We start from the raw sequence: 17,442 nt of genomic DNA on the forward strand, positions 1-17,442 counted from the left end.
CCCCGGCTCCCCGGGCGGGGGGGGGGGGGGGGGGGGGGGGGAACTCAGCCACATTCCAGAGAACGCCAGAAGATCTGAGGACGGAAAAACAGGGAATGAGTTACACATGTTGAACTCCACATGGTTCATCTACACTCCTTCACATTAGTTTGAGAAGCTGAGTGCATCGCAAAACTACTGGTAACATACGATAGTAACTCAATTTAATCTCCAAGCACCTACTAATAATATCACATTTGGTATGTTAAGCTGCTTTTAATTTCAGAAGAGCTTTAAAACACGTACTATAAAATTGTTCTTGCCCTGTTAAATGCGTCTCATCCCCTAAAACATGTAGGTAATGAAAGTTCACTTGTGCCTAATTTCCAATTTCCCAACATGTTTTTCCAAAACCTATAAAACAGGCTCTTCCTTTAGATGAGTTTTTGAACATTTGACCTATTAAGAGTGTATTTTATTTGTGCGGTTGCATTAGCAGTGTGTAAACCGTTTGACTAAAGGTTAACCAATATCTAGAGAGAAACATGGCAAATAAAATGCAGATATATAATACAATCATTTAATGTAATAAAATGAATAACACTATTATTATGAATTAATATTATCCAAATTATTATTATTCTTGTTGTTATTTACTAAGAATAATTAATTAAATTACAATACAATGTTATTTTTTAATTAACTTTTTTAAATATGTAGCATCATTGCATATAAAATGCAGATATATCATACAATAATTGAATTTAATAACATTACTAACACTATTATTATTCATTAATATCATACAATATATTTATTATACATTTCATTTAGATCAAATTAAATATTTTATTATTACTGTATTAAATTTAGCAACATGATGGCACAAAATTCAGATATGTAATACAATTGTTTAATAAACTTAACACTATTCTTATTCAGTATTCTGTTTGTTATTATAGTATTATTATAAATTCATTATTTTATTATTACTGTATATTTAAAAATGTATAAAAATATTTGAATACAAACGATTTAATGCTAGTAAATTAAAATGATGCTGAAAATAAATGGCCGCTTGTTTACACAATACATATTGCAAATAGTTAAAAATATATTTTTTTAAATACACAGTTTATCATTATTATTATTCAACTGATTTTTTGTATTAACTTTTTTAAATTGCACATTTAAATATTATGCTGTTTTATATATTAAACCGTTTTATTATTATTCTCTATCATTTAATTAAAATGTTATCATTTTTGTATTATTAATATTATTCATATTTTATTGTAAAGAAAACTGAGTGTTGTAAATGCATTTGTGTGCTCTCCAAGGAATAACGCTGAGGATTGACACCATTTAAGCTGATTTCGAGTTTAACAGGGTTAACAACGCTGTAAAGTCTAGATAATACTGTGACCTAACTGCTGAAACCAGCCAGCTGATCCGTTCACACCCAGCAGTGTCTCTTTACACTGCAACACGTTTCCATGTGTCCGCTGCTGTAATTAAAGACTTGAACCCCCTTTACAGACAGACATAATGATCTTTCTCTAATCAATACTGTTATGAACACGATGCATGAGGGTCAAAGTTCAGATCTGAAAACGGACAGAAAAAGCCACTAAATTCAAATGCCATTAGTTTCTCCCAATACTGCATCCTCTCCGGACACAGTGTCTGTTTTTCCATTGTTGAGACGATCAACACTCCAGCAGCATTAAAAATACTACCTGAGAGAGAGATCAGCGTTTCACAAGTACAGCAGCTTCAGAGCCGGTTATATTTAAACATAAGCATACCGTATTTCAGACCTTTGTGTTATTTCTGGGACGTGGCAGAGACACTTTAATTTAAGATGTAAGAAGCGATGCTACACAAACCACACAAATGCTTCGGTGAAGTGAACTTTTCAGTGTTGCGTAAGTGCTCATCCATCAGCATCAGTGGTCTCGCCCGACCCAAAGCAGCAGCAGGACAGGTGACCTTTGACCCAGTTTGGAGCCCTTGGAAATTCCATTAAAGCGAGTCTAAAGACCTGTACGCATGCCTGGGATTCAATCAGCTTGTTTAATAGATTTTATGGTCTTGTTTTCATCACCTAGCGCAGCCATAAACCGAAAACCTTCTTATTTGTCTTTATTACATCTACTTCATGCTTCCAAACTCTGGAATTTACTACCATGTTTTATTAGGCAGTCAACTATGTACTTTAAAAAAAAAAAAAATATATATATATATATATATTAAACGTATACTAAAATATAGATCTATATTTATAATATGTTATTTTATTTTCAGCTTTATCTCAATTACAGTAAATTATTTTAATTGTAGCCTAATGATTTTCGCTTTAGCTATCGATAATAACACTGCTAGATGGCTGGAGAAAAACACACCAGTAACATACATTGTTTAACAACAGTGAGAACTGTGTTGAAGACTCTTTCTATGTGGTCTTTTGTAGTTCATCAGCATGGTAGGATTGCTGTATGGTGTGTTGTAGTTGGTCATCAGCGTGGTAGGATTGCTGTATATATATATATTTATTTATTTTTTAAAAAAAATTTCAGCTTTTAAGGGCTTTGTATTCCAAGTTTTGTTAATTTTTTTAACCTTTTAGTTGTTTTTAAGCACTTGTTTTCAAGTTATTTTTACAGAATAAATTATAAATAAAATGTTCTTTAATGTAATGTTATTTGGGTGTTCAATTATTAATCACTCAAAATTATTAATCAAATTTTTTTTAATAAATAGTGAAAACAGGAATTAGTAAGACTTAAAATTATCAAATAAATGTCTTTATTTTTACTAGTTGAAAATAAATAGATAAATAAATATTCATCTATAAAATTTAAGTAATAAAAACCCATTAATAAAAATTAAACAATGCCAAGAAATAAATAAAATAAATATTTATTTAGCACAGCTAAATGGTTAAGTAGTGGTTTATCTATTTGTTCGAGTGCTAAATAAATAATTTATCACTCATACAAATGTATTTTAAAAATGGTGAAAACAATCATTTTCATGATTACTAGTAAACGTTTAAGAAAAATTAAGAAAAACATTTATTAAATATTATCCAAATAAATTATTTCCACCCATTGTTTTGTATCACAGTTGCTTTTTAATAAAAATCTGTATAGAAGTATATAATTCAATGTGAATAATACATATGTATCATTCACATTTAATTGTTTGCTTGTTTATAACCCTTAATAAAACTTAAATAATACTATTAAATATTTCTGCAGCACAGCTAAATTGTTAAGCAGTGGTTTGGCTCTAGCTCTTTCCTGATGCTTCCAGCAGATGTAATGAGGGTTGCGGGGTGAATTAATGACAGCTGTGTAAACTTCTGCGCTGAGTGATCTGTGATCTGCTCCTCTAACGGAGCAATCCCAATCAGCACCTTATTTATTAGGAAATGCCCTTTGCTTTGCATTATGCGCCGCCTCTCAATATTCTGGCAATGTTTACTAATGAGCAAGAGTGTGCGGGTTAACACATACTGTACATCACAGGATGACAGCTTAAACCACACTGGCATTTTCTTTTGCATTTTTTTTTGCAGAACTGAACTCTAATTGATCTCTACATTAACAAAAATGTTGGGTCTTTTCGATCTATGCACCCCTGGCTTGAAAAACAAAGCCGGTTTGTATGCGGATCGCAACCTTTTCACCTCTTCTGGTGTATGAATATTATGCAGTTCTGATTAATTACACCAAGTGAGTTCCCAGCTGAATGACCCGTTTGATCTATTTATGGCTGGTAACCAATTTGAGGCCTTTATATTATTCAATTTCTTTCCGCAGGTGCTGCTTCCACGGACAAAGGAGTGAAAAAATATCCCATCAACTTTATGCAGATTCAGCCGCACCGCAAGGGCTCAGTGGGACGCGGTGACTTTATGTGCTTGTCGGGTAAGAAAGGCCGGACGCAGATGCCAAAATAAAGGATCTTTTTGTTAGCATTTCGGATGGCTTTTTAAAAGATGCACATTAATAAAACATTAGTATTGACTGTGAGGGTCACTCTGGTCCGACCCGTGGATAAAAAAGCCATCCATAGAGCCAGGAACTGACCCTTGACCTAGGTCAGGTGTGTCATACAACAAACAGAGACTCATATGGTGTATATTGGATGAGTGCCAGTTATGACAGCCTGCTCTGCAAGACCAAAGAATGAGAAGATCTTGCTAACTTCCTCCCTGGAGCTCGTGTTACAGTTTGGATTACTAGTCTTGCCAGCTTGAAAACATTAAAGTTGCCTGAAGACAGGAAATATAATTCATCTGTAACCATGGAAGATCAAATCAAGCGCAATGCATTGTGGGATACACAGCTTTATAATTCATATGTTGACAAATGATGTACACATACTAAATACTGCAAGAAAAATATGCTAGCATGCTGTTTCAAACATAACCCAAGTTGTCTAAGAAGAGTTTTGTGGCTGTGGTTTCTGTTAGCCTTGAGGTATTGATGCTGTGTTAGCTGTGAGGCTACATTCATCAACATAGGAAACCAATCTGTATTTGTCAAATCATTGTTCGAGTAAATACAGACTACCCATGTCTTTCTATCCCAGGTTGGGATAGAAAAAGTATACCAAGTATGTTGAGAGAATTGCGTTCCATCGAATATCTCAATGGTTAACTACACCAAGTCAAAGTCAAACAGTGACTCACAGAACTGATATGCAGTGACAATAGGAAGGAAATGTATTTGTATTTAAATGGGCGCGACTAACTGGTGAGAAATCTTCTGAGATATCTGCATCTTTGGTGCGACGCATATTCGTAAAGCGTACTGGAAGTCGGTTGGTGGCAAAAGTGAACATCAAAGAGAAGGAGATTTTCTCTATTTGTATTCCTCGCCCCGTTACGAGATGACAGCTTCTGAAGCAATGTGTATTTTTAGTTTTAAGCTGCTGGCTGCCAAACGGTGCAAAATATAGCTGCACCCTATTCCACATGCCTTGCTTGCCATTTCTGACAAAGCTATTCTGTGCAAAAATCAACGGCAAATTAGTGGCATTCAAAAGAGCTGGAACGGCACCGTTTGCACTCTCAAAGAAGGATAAAACCGACTTGTCAGCTGCAGCTTTGCAGATCTGGGGCCTCGCAGGCTCTCTTCTGTCTGTCTCCACCCAAGCCATCTGTTTATTATTGAGGAAGGGCAAACAGCAGTTCCCCTAGGCATCCTTCCATTCAGTAAGCGCTGAGCTCTCGGTAACGAGCTGCAAGTGTGCTAAACTTGACGAGCTGTTTTAGAAGCTGAACTAGCGAGAGTTACTTGAGAATTCTTCAAGCAAAGGCCATTTACAACAAATAAAGAGGGTAAGATGCCACCTGACAAGTTGAAAGGTTCCAGTCTCCATTCTTGAATCTTCCTGCCAAACATTAGGCCTCAATCTCAAATATACACACCTTCTCTAAACATCATCGGCCATTACTTAAGTTTGTTATCTGTCTGGCTACTGTGTGTGCTAGCGAGAACAATAAGCCCTGACATTTATTTAAAAGAAAAGACGGAGGATTTGTAAACAACCCAGGGAAGCAAAACCACACGCTCTTTCAGTGGAGCAATGTGCAAAAAATGGTTCAGGCCTTGCCATAGGCAGAACTACAAGCATGAACCTGATCCTGTTCTTGCTGGAAGCTTTTGGAAAAGCCTGTACACCCCAGAGAGATGCGTTTTACTCTGTAATTTGTGCTGCCACATTCCTTTTCAAACTATTAAGGAAAATTTCGTCTTTATTTGACACCAACAGCACTAATTACAGTTAGACATTTTTCACCAACAAACAAAATGACTGCTTAATACATCTGAGAGGGCTTGTAGTCAAGGCAAATGTTGTCAATTGGACAGTATCACCGGACAGTACTCACCAAATAAGAGACATATTTTCTTCAAGATGGGAGGTACTTCCAGGTGCTGACAAATGCTGTTGGGATAAGCGAATATGGTACGCTTGTTATGCTATCCCATGAGTCCGTTGACGGGTCATAGCAGTCCAAGGTTTTACACCTCTGTGCCCCAAAGTAGCCCCCGACCACGTAGAGGCGATTCCCTGATGCCACTGCATGACAGCTGATTCTCTTGGAAGTCACGTCACCAAACTTGGTCCACTGGAACGTCTCACTATTGAAGCGGTATGCGGAGCTCGCAGAGAACTCTGTATCTCCACCAATGACCACAACATGGTTCCCAACAACTGCTGCCGCTGTGTAACGCCAGAGCTGAGGACAAGTGGCCGGGACAGTCCACCTGTTCTCACAGGGGTCGAAGCACTGAACCTTGGGATACTTGTCCCTGTTGACACTAGTCCCTCCGAAAGCAAAGAGTTTGTTTTTGGCCCCTACAACAGCAGCATTGCTCACACCCTCTCGAAGAGGGGCAACTAGTGTCCACTTGTTTGATTGGGGGTTGTACTGCTCCACTTGTTTGAGAGAGACAGACGGGGACGCAGGGAATGACCCCGCAAGGGATGTGTGTCCACCTACTACATACAGGCTGTGGTCAAGTTCTGCTGAACCATGTCCGAATCTAGCGACGAGCATCGGTGCAGCTTTGGACCATTCGTCATGCAAGGTGTCGTAGACCCAAACGTCTTTTGAAGCCCCATTTTCAGACCCTCGACCACCTGTGACATATACTTTACAGCCAATGGCACAAGCACTACACTCTTTGCGAGGGCTAGGAAGGTCCGTTTTGGGAGTAATCTCCTTTGCCTTGTGATCAATCATGTATACTTTGTCGCACATGAACGTTTGGCCTCCTAGAAGCAGAAGAGCTTGGCTGACCTTCCGGGGTTGGGCGCAGAAGCCTGTGACAACGCCGTCATTCTGCAGGATCTTCATTTTGCAGCGGACAGCGTCTTCCACAATCTCACGGCCCACCTTGTGTCCCATGACAAGCTCCTCAGATGCAACGTTCTTTAGCAGGTAGGTTTCCGGGAGCAGGGCGAGTCGAACACAGCGCAGAAGATCGGGAAGATCAAGGTGTCTCCTTCCGATGTCTGCTCTAACCCAGTCAATAACAGCCTCGTAGACAATACTTTCATCCTCAACCTCCAGCTCCTCACTAAAAACAAGCTCTTGAACTTTATCTTTGGGCAAGCTGAGGAAATCTTCAGTGTGGTATAGATTAGCAAAATTAGCCAGACACATTCGCCAAGAAAGTTCATACAGCCTCTGGCACTGATGAGCATCGGACAGAAGCATCATTCCAAGGCAGTTAGACGGATGCAGATTCTTCTCCAGAAATTCTGCGGCGGCGTCACGGATGTCGTGGAACTGGAGCATGTCGCCAGCCTCCAGCAAAGACTCTGCATTTTCCTCGTTAATGATCACCCGGGCAGAGTAGGCGTAGTCTAGCAGGAGCTCCAAAACCTCCGGATGCAAAGAGTCGTGGAAGTTGACCTCAGCATCTCGACTCTCCTTCAGACCACCGCTGAACATGGCCTCGAAATAGCGGCTACATGAAGCCAGAACCGCCCGGTGGCATGGAAATGCTCGATGTCCAGCACGCAGGACTACATCCGTGAAGACACGTCTGTTGCGGAGGAGGTTGAGTTGGGTAAGCAGGCTGTCTGCATGTGATGTCTTGTGGAACAGCTGGATGTTCATGGACCCAGAGCTTGACCTCGACTTTCGGTTCTCGTGATTACTGACAGACATCTTGGATAACTGGATAAAAGACAAAATAAAAAGAAACGATTTCCTTTCAGACCCCTTTTGATAAAGTATTAACATCTTAAATCATCTGTGGACGTTCATTTGATATTACTCAGAAGGCCTATTGTTCAGCAGTGTTTAAGAATCCTTAACATATAATTAGACAGTGGATACATAATAGTTAGGGCAATTACACTTGGAATCAACCATCTCGTTGGACGACAGTAAACCCATAATCGTTTGTTAAACAGCAATAAAACATTACAGCTTTTCGTTTACCTTGAGATTGCTCTCCCTTTCAGTATGAGGGTTCATGATTCATAGGAAATGATTAATCGCCATCCTCTTTGCTCTCTGATAAAGTTACTGCTCTTAGATATCATTTCATCATTTCAGTTATGCGTAAAACAATCCAACACTGTACAGCAGTATGAAACCTAATTGTCTACCGGCAGTACAACAGTGAATGAAAATGAAAGCTGGAATAATTAGAACATTTATATGTTTTTGCGCCACATTTTAAATATTGTACATAACAAGGCAGCTTTGAAATACATTCTCACTGAAAACTACAAACCTACCCTTTCGAAAATTAACTACAAGTAAAACCCAAAACACCATGGTTGCTATAGTTAAACCACAAATTAACCAGGGTGTTGCTACACTAAGCATAGTTCAACCTTGGTATTTGTAGTAAAACTGTGGTTATGCAAATGGTAATCAATATGCCAAAAAAACATGGTCACTACACTTTTACTATAATAAAACCATGATTAATTTTCTTTAGAAAGCCTTTAAACAGCCACCAAAACATCTCAAAGTCGGACCAACCAAGATACAATGACCCCTGAATTTACCATGGTATCAATAAAATGCCATAGTTTCTATAATTGTTGTTTTAATGTATTCAAACTCAGTATGAATTTTTCAGTAACTTTGGTTACCATAACAACACGTGATTTTTTTCCTTTTTATTAACCTTTAAGTAGCTTTTATACAACAGATTCTATATTTTTCTTTACTTATAAAATACAGAAAAAGTGCATAGTACATGTTATAAGATTATTTCACAATGTATTCAAAGATTTAACAGACAGGTCAGACAGGTCTACTGAGCAGCTATAATCAATCTATACACGTTTGTATATTGTAACATTGTGTTGTATAACCAAAAGTAGTATGACTTTACCTTATTTCCTTTTCACGCACAGACTTGTACAGTATGCATTCGACTTATAAGGAGACAACACGTGATTTTTTTTTCCTTTTTATTAACCTTTAAGTAGCTTTTATACAACAGATTCTATATTTTTCTTTACTTATAAAATACAGAAAAAGTGCATAGTACATGTTATAAGATTATTTCACAATGTATTCAAAGATTTAACAGACAGGTCAGACAGGTCTACTGAGCAGTTATAATCAATCTATACACGTTTGTATATTGTAACATTGTGTTGTATAACCAAAAGTAGTATGACTTTACCTTATTTCCTTTTCACGCACAGACTTGTACAGTATGCATTCGACTTATAAGGACGCGTGTTGCTTTAAGACGTCTCGCTGAAAGGCTTCAGCAGTAACATTTCTCGAGATGAGATCAATCTGAAGTCTGCCAGATCTGCCTGCTACGCTGCCGGGGAACATTACTACTGTGGTTTTTGAGCTGTGAGTGAGTGTGTAGCGTAGATCCCAGTCGCTCCTCCTATCCTGGCGGAGGAGGTGATCTTAGGACGCGTTTTAATAGCAATCAGAAGTGTTTCGGAGAATGAGTGATCGTGCACATGTCTGTGAGATTACTGAAACACGATGCATGGTGGATGCATGGACATTTAAAAAAAAAATTAAATACATGAATAGCAAAAATAGCAGTTTTAAATACAGCATAAATAAATTACAAAGTCAAATAATAATAACCTTATTTAAAAAAAATTAATATTTACATTAAAAAAATTAAACAAGTACCATTTATACCATTACTACCACCACAGTACATTGAATCTCTTTCATTATGGTATTTAGTGTCAATCCACAATGTTTGCTTTCCAACACAATTATGCCAACAAGAAGGGCATGTGTTATTCTTAGAATATTTCTTTCACCCTCAAAGAGGTTGTTGTACAAACAACACCAGTGTACTTACTGTGAATGAGTGAACACTCACTGTACTCTATGGCTGTTAATTACTGTCAGATCCCCTGCCTACACTTAGTGTTCATGTCTAATAGAGTTATTAGAGCTTAAACAGCCGTTACTGTCTCAATGCCCTGTTTACATAGTCTTCAACACCAATTATATCTGACTTTCCTAACGAAATCCTTCTGGCAGGTTTTACACTTTCAGCTTCCACTGACTGTTATGGCTTTAGACACGTTTAGAAGTTATTATTATTATTTCATTTTACTGTATAATAACTAATGACACTGAAGAAAAAACGGTTTAAAATCGCTTTGGATAAAAGCGTCTGCTAAATGACTAAATAAATAATAAATACAATAAAAAATAATTCTCCCCAGCAATAACCTACCTGTTGGAATGTAGCGACACCTACTGGACGGATTGCCCATATTGCAATAATGCGAAACCATTAGAAAACACAATTTGTTATTATAAACAGATATTTGTACCAAAGATTGCAGACTAATAAATATTTATAAATAATACACTTTTTTGTTGCCTTTTAAAATTGCAAAATGCGTTAAATCAAAAATGATGAATCGTTTTAAAATCTGAATATTTTTGTCGTTTAAAATTCATCTGCTTATGATTTTAGTTGTATACTTTACTCTTTTTTTGTAGTTTTACTGTCATTAAAAACTACATTTCCCATAAGTACACAGTCAGGATGTTTTCCGCAGCGCTTCCGGTTCATCTCAAGGGCAAAATTATCACATGTACCGAAGCGACACTGACTTTAATCCAGTGTGTCACTGTTATTAGATCGAAAAGTGTGTAAAATGGACAGTTTCGGTTCAGATTTCTCCTCGGGCGCTTCGTCTGGTAAAATGGACCCTGGCACTATAATGGAGCAGGTCAAAGTTCAGATTGCTGTTGCAAACGCGCAAGAGCTGCTGCAGGTAAGTGACTTTAACCTCTTATGATGTTGAATAGTTTTCTAGCAAGTCTGCTTTTGAGAGGCATGTATTTTTATTATTTTATATTGCTGAATATATGGATTAATAGTAATGTACCATGGTAATAACGCGGTATAATTTGGAGTAGCATGTAGATGTGATGGTGGTTATCATTAAACATGGTTGCATAGCAAAGTAGCAAACTTCATCACTGTGTACACTTACAAAAAAAGTACCATGGTATTATCCAGAGATTTTAGACTTTGTATCATCGTACAAACAGTCCTTTTGTAAGTTTTTATCTGTATACTATGGTAAAACTGTGTTTTTTTAACATGTACCATGTTACTACCACAGTAAGCCATAGTATATGAATATGGTACTCTTTCAAAAAGTACTGTGGTGGCACCATGCTACAGTGGTGGTATACATTGATTTAGATACTATGGTATTCCAAAGTATGTCCAAAATACCATGGTACTTCTCCTACAAAACATCTGAAATCAATACAGAAAGTACCATGGTATTCTTGCAAAAACATTTAAATACTTAATAATTATTTTAAAGTACCATAATATTACAATGGGATACCACCACTATACTATACTATAAATAATGATTTTAGTGTAAATAAAACAAGATTGAAGTAAAGAAAATATAATTTCAGTGGTTTTGCTTCGAAATGTCATATTTCATAGTAATTATTTGTAAAATGTATAAGAAATTTCGGACTGATTTGTTTCTACGTAAAATTTTCACCGTATGATACCGCCGTAGTACTTTTTTTGTAAGGTATCACTTATAAAAATACAATTATTCAATGCATTCCTAATGGCATTTGTCCTGCATTGCAGAGAATGACTGATAAATGCTTCAAGAAGTGCATTGGCAAACCAGGAAGCACGTTGGACAACTCCGAACAGGTGGGAAAAATACTTCCTATGCCATTAACCGTGTTTATTTAAGAAAAAACAACAACATCTAAACCCTGTAAATTTCTACCCCTTTTGTTTTTCCCAGAAATGTATTGCCATGTGCATGGACCGCTATATGGACGCATGGAACACGGTCTCCCGTGCATATAATTCAAGATTACAGAGGGAAAGGGCACGTATTTGATGTGCAGATGGCAGCCGGTACTACCTCAGTCATCAGGTAGAGATGTCTAGTCTGTAAATGCACGACGGGTTTGTAGACTTGGCTGTCTTACCACACAACATCAGCTGATGGCTTCAGAAGCAACCAGGTGGTTGGATTTAGACTCTACATGGCCGTTTTTCATCATTTTGTGTGTTAAAAAGATTGATTATTGTAGTAGCAGTTCTTTTGCTTGAAATGATGGCCAGAATTGGGATACCAAAAGAATGGGTCTGGATCCAGTTCCAGTTCGCTGGTTTAAAAACGATGCTAAATTTGGACTCCTCCACTTATGTTGTTATCTATTCATTAAGCAGAATCAAAATTCAGTGTACTATCTGTCTGCCTTTTGTCATTGGGTGGATGTTGCTCCATTTCCTGAGGGAAGGGCTCACTTTACCAACTCTGTTCCACAAACCTAGTTCTATTCCCAGAGGGGGAGAATTCAGAGGCGTCTTTGTTGCAATAATTGTCACTTCTTCACCAGGAGCGGCTGAACAGTCCTTCTTACTTACCTCTGAAGAACAAACCGCAGTTGTCGACCCTGGAGTGTCATTTGTCTCATTGTCTGTTAAATACAGTAGTAGGGTTGTCTAGAACTGCAAACCCTGTAAAAGCAGTTCCCTTTGTGTACACGCTCAAAATTCCCCATTTCTTTTGCTTTATTAAATATCGAGACGCAAACTCCACCAGGACATGTCCAGACAGATGTTGTGTAATTGTCACCAAGCTGTTTTTATGGAATGTAAATAAATACCACAGAATAAGTCAATTTTTATTGATGTTTATTCTTTCATTGGTTAACAGGTGTAACACCATTTGTACAAATTAGGACTGAAACACTATTGTACATGTTGCATTCTCAGCGTTGCCATATGGAGCGCTATAGCATGCCTTTCCACAAACTGTCTTCTACAGCCTTGTCATGGCAGAGCAACACTTTGAAAAGCATCAATGTTTTATGACACAGACTTTTGTATTGAGGTTTAGTTCCAGGTTTTGTATTGAGGTTTAGCTTTTGATTTGTTGTTCTAGTGCAGTGGTTCCCAACCCTGGTCCTAGAGGCACCCCAACACTGCACGTTTTGCATGTCTCCTTAATCAAACACACCTGATTCAGGTCATCAGCTCATTAGTAGAGACTCCAAGACCTGAAGTTGGTGTGTCAGAGAAAGGAGACATGCAAAATATGCAGTGCTGGGGTGCCTCCAGGACCAGGGTTGGGAACCACTGTACTAGTGTATGTTTCTGGCCTTAATGCATCAAACAAGTCAAAGCAAATTGCCTTAATATTGTTTTTAAAGTCTTTTTTGATTTGTAGTAGTAAAAATTCTGCTGCTGGTGATATCTCTTTAAATCAGAATTGATCAAACTTCAGGCAAGCAAATGTCGCCATAATTTATTATCTTTCATTTGAAGTGAACACCACTTCAAAATGATTATTATTTGTACATATTTTTAAGCTAAGGGCCACAAGGAATCTGCAGCCTTCCAAATAGGCACATCTCCACTGATTTTTCCTTCAAAATCTTTACATTAAAAATGTCTGCAGATTCAGTGGGGGCCGCATGGTTTAATCACCTCAACAGCTATAACACATCAAGGGCTTCTGCTTTGTACACCAGAATGAATTGTTAATATATACCAAAAATAAATATTTCGACAGTACAGTATGAACCTGTTGGTAAAGTTGTCCATTTGAGTCTCATGCATTCTTTTCAGTTGAGAGACACGACTGCACATCACTTGTGAGAATGATGGTGGAGGATATTTCTAGATTGTATTTTTATAAAGGGAGGTATGTAGATATCCATTCTCTGACAGCCGTGACTTGCATGTAAACTCCCGGGAAGCCAAGTCGACCACAACCGTGACCCCAGCTGGTCACCCCAGCCAGAAACCACCGGCCCTGGGGTTCATGGCACACCAGAGGGCCCCCTGAGTCTCCCTGTAGACAAAGACAAGACCACTGCGTTCATTGGTGTTTTTATGGAAGGTATGACATTTACAGAAGTCTGCTGAAAACTCAAGGATATGGTTGAATTACATTGGGCTGGGTTATGTAATCAGATTAAGAGGCATGGATGTTTTAAAGTAAAAAAAAAAAAAAGACTTGGAGCATAAGGCAAGGCAAGTTTATTTGTATAGCACATTTCATACACAATGGTAATTCAAAGTGCTTTACATAAAATAAAATAAAAACAATCACAACAATAAATACATTAAGTATCTTTGGGTAAGTGCAGCAGTGCTTCAGAAAAAGTGATTCAGATTTCTCCTACAAGAACAAGAATGTGCAACTGCTGACTCTTTCAGATAGTGGGATTCAGAAAACTTTTAATACTGGAAACAAGTTCTTGACCAGAAACTCACCAAACATGTGTCCCTGTCTCCTTCCATTGAGCCAGCACACATCATGTTGGTAAGTTCAGCCCCGTAAGCTTGCTGGCAGTCCAACTGATCAATGATACTAACCTGTGCTTTTTGCAGCAAACTGGTTATCATACCTATGTGAGATAAACAGACCATGTGTCACAACAGACCTTGTCAAACAAATCATGTCCATATCTTTTTGGAACAAGACTTCAAGTAGAGGAACTGCAGTGTGTTGGGTATAGAAAAGAATCACATCCCCTTTAAAATAATCACATTTTGTTGCTTTGCAGCCTCACAGTTTTTGTTTTATCCAGCTGTGTTTACTCAGTGCAACTTATAACATCCAAGTGAACAATACAATACCAACATGTCAGGAACCCCCCCCCCCCAATAATTTCAGAATTATTTCAAAGAGGGGTGATTATTTTCTATACCCACAGTATAGAGCTTTTTTTGTGTTGTTTTCATACTTGGTACTTTGACTCCTACCCATGATGGAAATGGTCTACTTTTAGCATTATGGCATTTCATGTTTGGATTGAGTTTACATTCATTACGAAATGTATGATGATTAATTTAAGTCAAATTCCAGACCCCTTTTCAAACAGATGAAAACCACAAGTAAGGTTCCTTGGTGCGCACTTTAGTTCGGAACTAAAGTGTGCTTTTGTTGCGGAACTTTAGTTGCTTTTGCATTGACCACACTTTAAGGTCAGTCAAACCTGGATCCACACCAAGATGTCTAGTTTTTTTATACTAGTTTGAAGTTTTGTCTTGATCAACCCCAAACTTACCACCCTCCCTCACAGCACCCCATCCAGCGATGTAGCATTCCATATTTTTGTTGAAGATATGCCAGGGAGAAGGCAAACACACAGTCTGGATGGTGTAGGACTTTGGAGTGGGGATGGAGATTTCAACCAGGGCCACATCGAAGTCCATGGTGCTTCTGTTGAAAGCAGGATGAGGGATGATCCTTTGCACTGGAATCACCAGAGCACCCACTCCAGACCAAATGACTGAGCCGAGACTTACCGTCCAGCTGGATGGGTTCAGGTCACTATTAATGAAAACACAAAATAAAGAGTAAATCTTCCCTGTTCAACTCTTTCCAGATCTGAAAGTGGAGCGTGTTGGGTAGTCGTCAGTCAAAGGTACACTACACTCTGAAGCAATGAGCTGCAGTCAGGAGCCATTTGCAGTGGATAAGTGTAGCTCCACAGCGGTGAGTGCGTTGGTACTGCAGACTGCCCACCCACGGCCATTCACCTCTATGAGCGGTGACGCCACCAATAATCCTCTCCTGGCCGATGACTGGCCGATTCCCACAGTCTGCAAAGTAATCAGGTGACCCTTTTATTCTTATTCTTCAAGCTAGTTCAATGGACCTTAGTTGGGGTAGATGCCATATTTACCTTTACACCAATGAAAATTAGGCTGTAAGGGATGCACGTATGGTCTGTTCAATGGGTTGTACAGTTGTGCAACTTGGTGTCAATCAGCCGACACAACATTGAAAATATGCAATTCTTACAGTGTGCAAAAGAACTCTGGGTTGTGAAAATTGGTGGCAGTACAACCTTTTGAACGGACTGTATCACCACCCTTATTTCTTTCATGCACTGTTAAATATGGCACTTACCCTGACGAAGGTCTACTCGAGCTAGTTAACCATACTTCATTAATGTGGGTGCAAACCAAAGGGATTGTTGTAGAGCAGGGGTGCCCAATCCTACAATCAATCCTGGTGCCTGCCTGCAAAATTCAGTTCCAACCCTGCTCCAACACACCAGTTTGTAATTATTAAGTGTTTTTGAAGATCTTAATTATCTTGATCACTTTAGGGTCGGTGCAAAACTTTGCAGGACGATATCTCTCCAGGAACAGGATTGGGCACCCCTGTTGTAGAGGTGATAGATAGAGATTATTTACCACAGTTTTTCTCATCTGCATCATTGGGGCAGTCACTGACTCTGTCACACTCTGGGTTTGTCTTGCTGATGCACATGTCTCCGCCACAGTTGTAATTAGCACTGCAGTTCCCAGGAGTAGGGTTATAATCATTATTGACATGCTCAGTGGATGGGTTTATAGATTTACTGATGTGAAGTGCAGTGGTTTTGACGCTAGGGACTGTGGGGCCAACTTGGATTGTTGGTGCAGTATTGGTGTAGCTCAGAATCCAGTTGCGGAGCTTAGTGACGCGGGAATAGACCCCAGGCTTGTTGATCTGTGCACAACCCACTCCCCAGCTCACCACGCCAGCCAAGAAAAAGCGTCCAGGGGACACCTCACATACCAGGGGGCCTCCAGAATCTCCCTGAAGGACAAAACCATGTTGAATAATTAATTTTGAAATACTTTTTAATCAAGCATTTTTGCGATCACCCTTACCTTACAAGAGTCCACCTTCCCTTGAAGAAAACCAGCACACATCATATTTTGGGTAAGTTCACCTCTGTATACAGATGACTTGTTGCAAACTCTCGAGTCAATGATCTTCACAATTGCCTTCTGTAATGTAGAAGGCTCCTCTCCTGCTTGGGCACAAAGAGGTGTAGTCTTAAAACAGGTAGTCTCGAGCAGCCAGACTTTTGACTTGTGGCAAAATGGCTGGTCTTCACGGAATCTTATTAAGACCAAGAACTCAGGCAAGAAAAGAGCACCTGATTGACATGTAAAGTGACCAAGTACAGTTTGTTTTGAGTTTGGTGCCGTTTAGGGGTGGGGTTACCTGAGTTAAACTAAAAAAAACTCAAGCCAAAGAATATTCAGATGTTTTCCTCAACATCAAACATACTCACTGCTGTACTGATTAAGAGCCCCCCAGCCAGAGACGATGCAGTTCTGCCCAGCACTGAAAATATGAGAGGATGATGGGATACAGACTGGCTGAACATAAGGGCTGAACGTCAAGGGCGTTTCCAACTCCAGCACGGTCACATCACTGTCAGTAGTCATGGGATCGTAGCTTGGAGAGAGAACCAGGGACTTGATGTTTACTGTGGTGGCTTTGTCCTCCTCTCCACTGACTAGATTGGCTCCCACAAGAGCTGTCCAATCTTTTGGATCGTTTTCTCTTTGGTATATAAGGAAGACATATTTAGATATACATTCGTGCCTAGTGAGGGGGTGATAAAGATTTTACAAGAAAGATTCCTCACATTTCAAAACAATGGGCAGC

At 38.8% G+C, this 17,442-nt stretch overlaps 3 protein-coding genes across 5 annotated transcripts in view; 1 reads left to right on the forward strand and 2 right to left on the reverse strand.

Annotated features, from left to right (window-relative positions):
• Positions 1-9,419, reverse strand: part of enc3 (ectodermal-neural cortex 3) — a 10,642-nt gene extending 1,223 nt beyond the window's left edge. The window contains exons 1-3 of one of the 3 annotated variants that reach the window (XR_001610053.1): positions 8,862-8,925; positions 5,885-7,684; positions 42-74 (exon numbers count right to left, since the gene is read on the reverse strand). Coding sequence is in view for 2 of the 3 variants with exons in the window: in XM_016282629.1 (XP_016138115.1) it covers positions 5,906-7,675 (1,770 nt within the window). In the remaining variant the exon portion in view is untranslated. Of the gene's footprint in view, positions 75-5,884; positions 7,685-8,861; positions 8,926-9,158 lie in introns of those variants that run through there. The other 2 variants (XM_016282629.1, XM_016282627.1) reach the window with 2 other exon arrangements.
• Positions 9,420-10,528: 1,109 nt separating this feature from the next.
• Positions 10,529-12,614, forward strand: timm13 (translocase of inner mitochondrial membrane 13 homolog (yeast)). The gene is made up of 3 exons (XM_016282630.1): positions 10,529-10,749; positions 11,601-11,669; positions 11,767-12,614. Exons 1-3 carry the CDS (start codon positions 10,630-10,632, stop codon positions 11,863-11,865), a joined length of 288 nt encoding a protein of 95 aa, XP_016138116.1. The 5' UTR covers positions 10,529-10,629; the 3' UTR covers positions 11,866-12,614.
• A 442-nt stretch (positions 12,615-13,056) lies between these two features.
• Positions 13,057-17,442, reverse strand: part of tmprss9 (transmembrane serine protease 9) — a 6,823-nt gene continuing 2,437 nt past the window's right edge. The window contains exons 6-12 of the mRNA XM_016282673.1: positions 17,055-17,337; positions 16,653-16,787; positions 16,191-16,578; positions 15,422-15,590; positions 15,053-15,318; positions 14,256-14,389; positions 13,057-13,830 (exon numbers count right to left, since the gene is read on the reverse strand). Coding sequence (XP_016138159.1) covers positions 13,669-13,830; positions 14,256-14,389; positions 15,053-15,318; positions 15,422-15,590; positions 16,191-16,578; positions 16,653-16,787; positions 17,055-17,337 — 1,537 coding nt within the window. The 3' untranslated portion in view covers positions 13,057-13,668. The remainder of the gene's footprint in view (positions 13,831-14,255; positions 14,390-15,052; positions 15,319-15,421; positions 15,591-16,190; positions 16,579-16,652; positions 16,788-17,054; positions 17,338-17,442) is intronic.

The sequence above is a fragment of the Sinocyclocheilus grahami genome, unplaced genomic scaffold (assembly GCF_001515645.1).
Source record: "Sinocyclocheilus grahami isolate Dianchi unplaced genomic scaffold, SAMN03320097.WGS_v1.1 scaffold163.1, whole genome shotgun sequence".
In the NCBI taxonomy this organism is placed as follows: domain Eukaryota; kingdom Metazoa; phylum Chordata; class Actinopteri; order Cypriniformes; family Cyprinidae; genus Sinocyclocheilus; species Sinocyclocheilus grahami.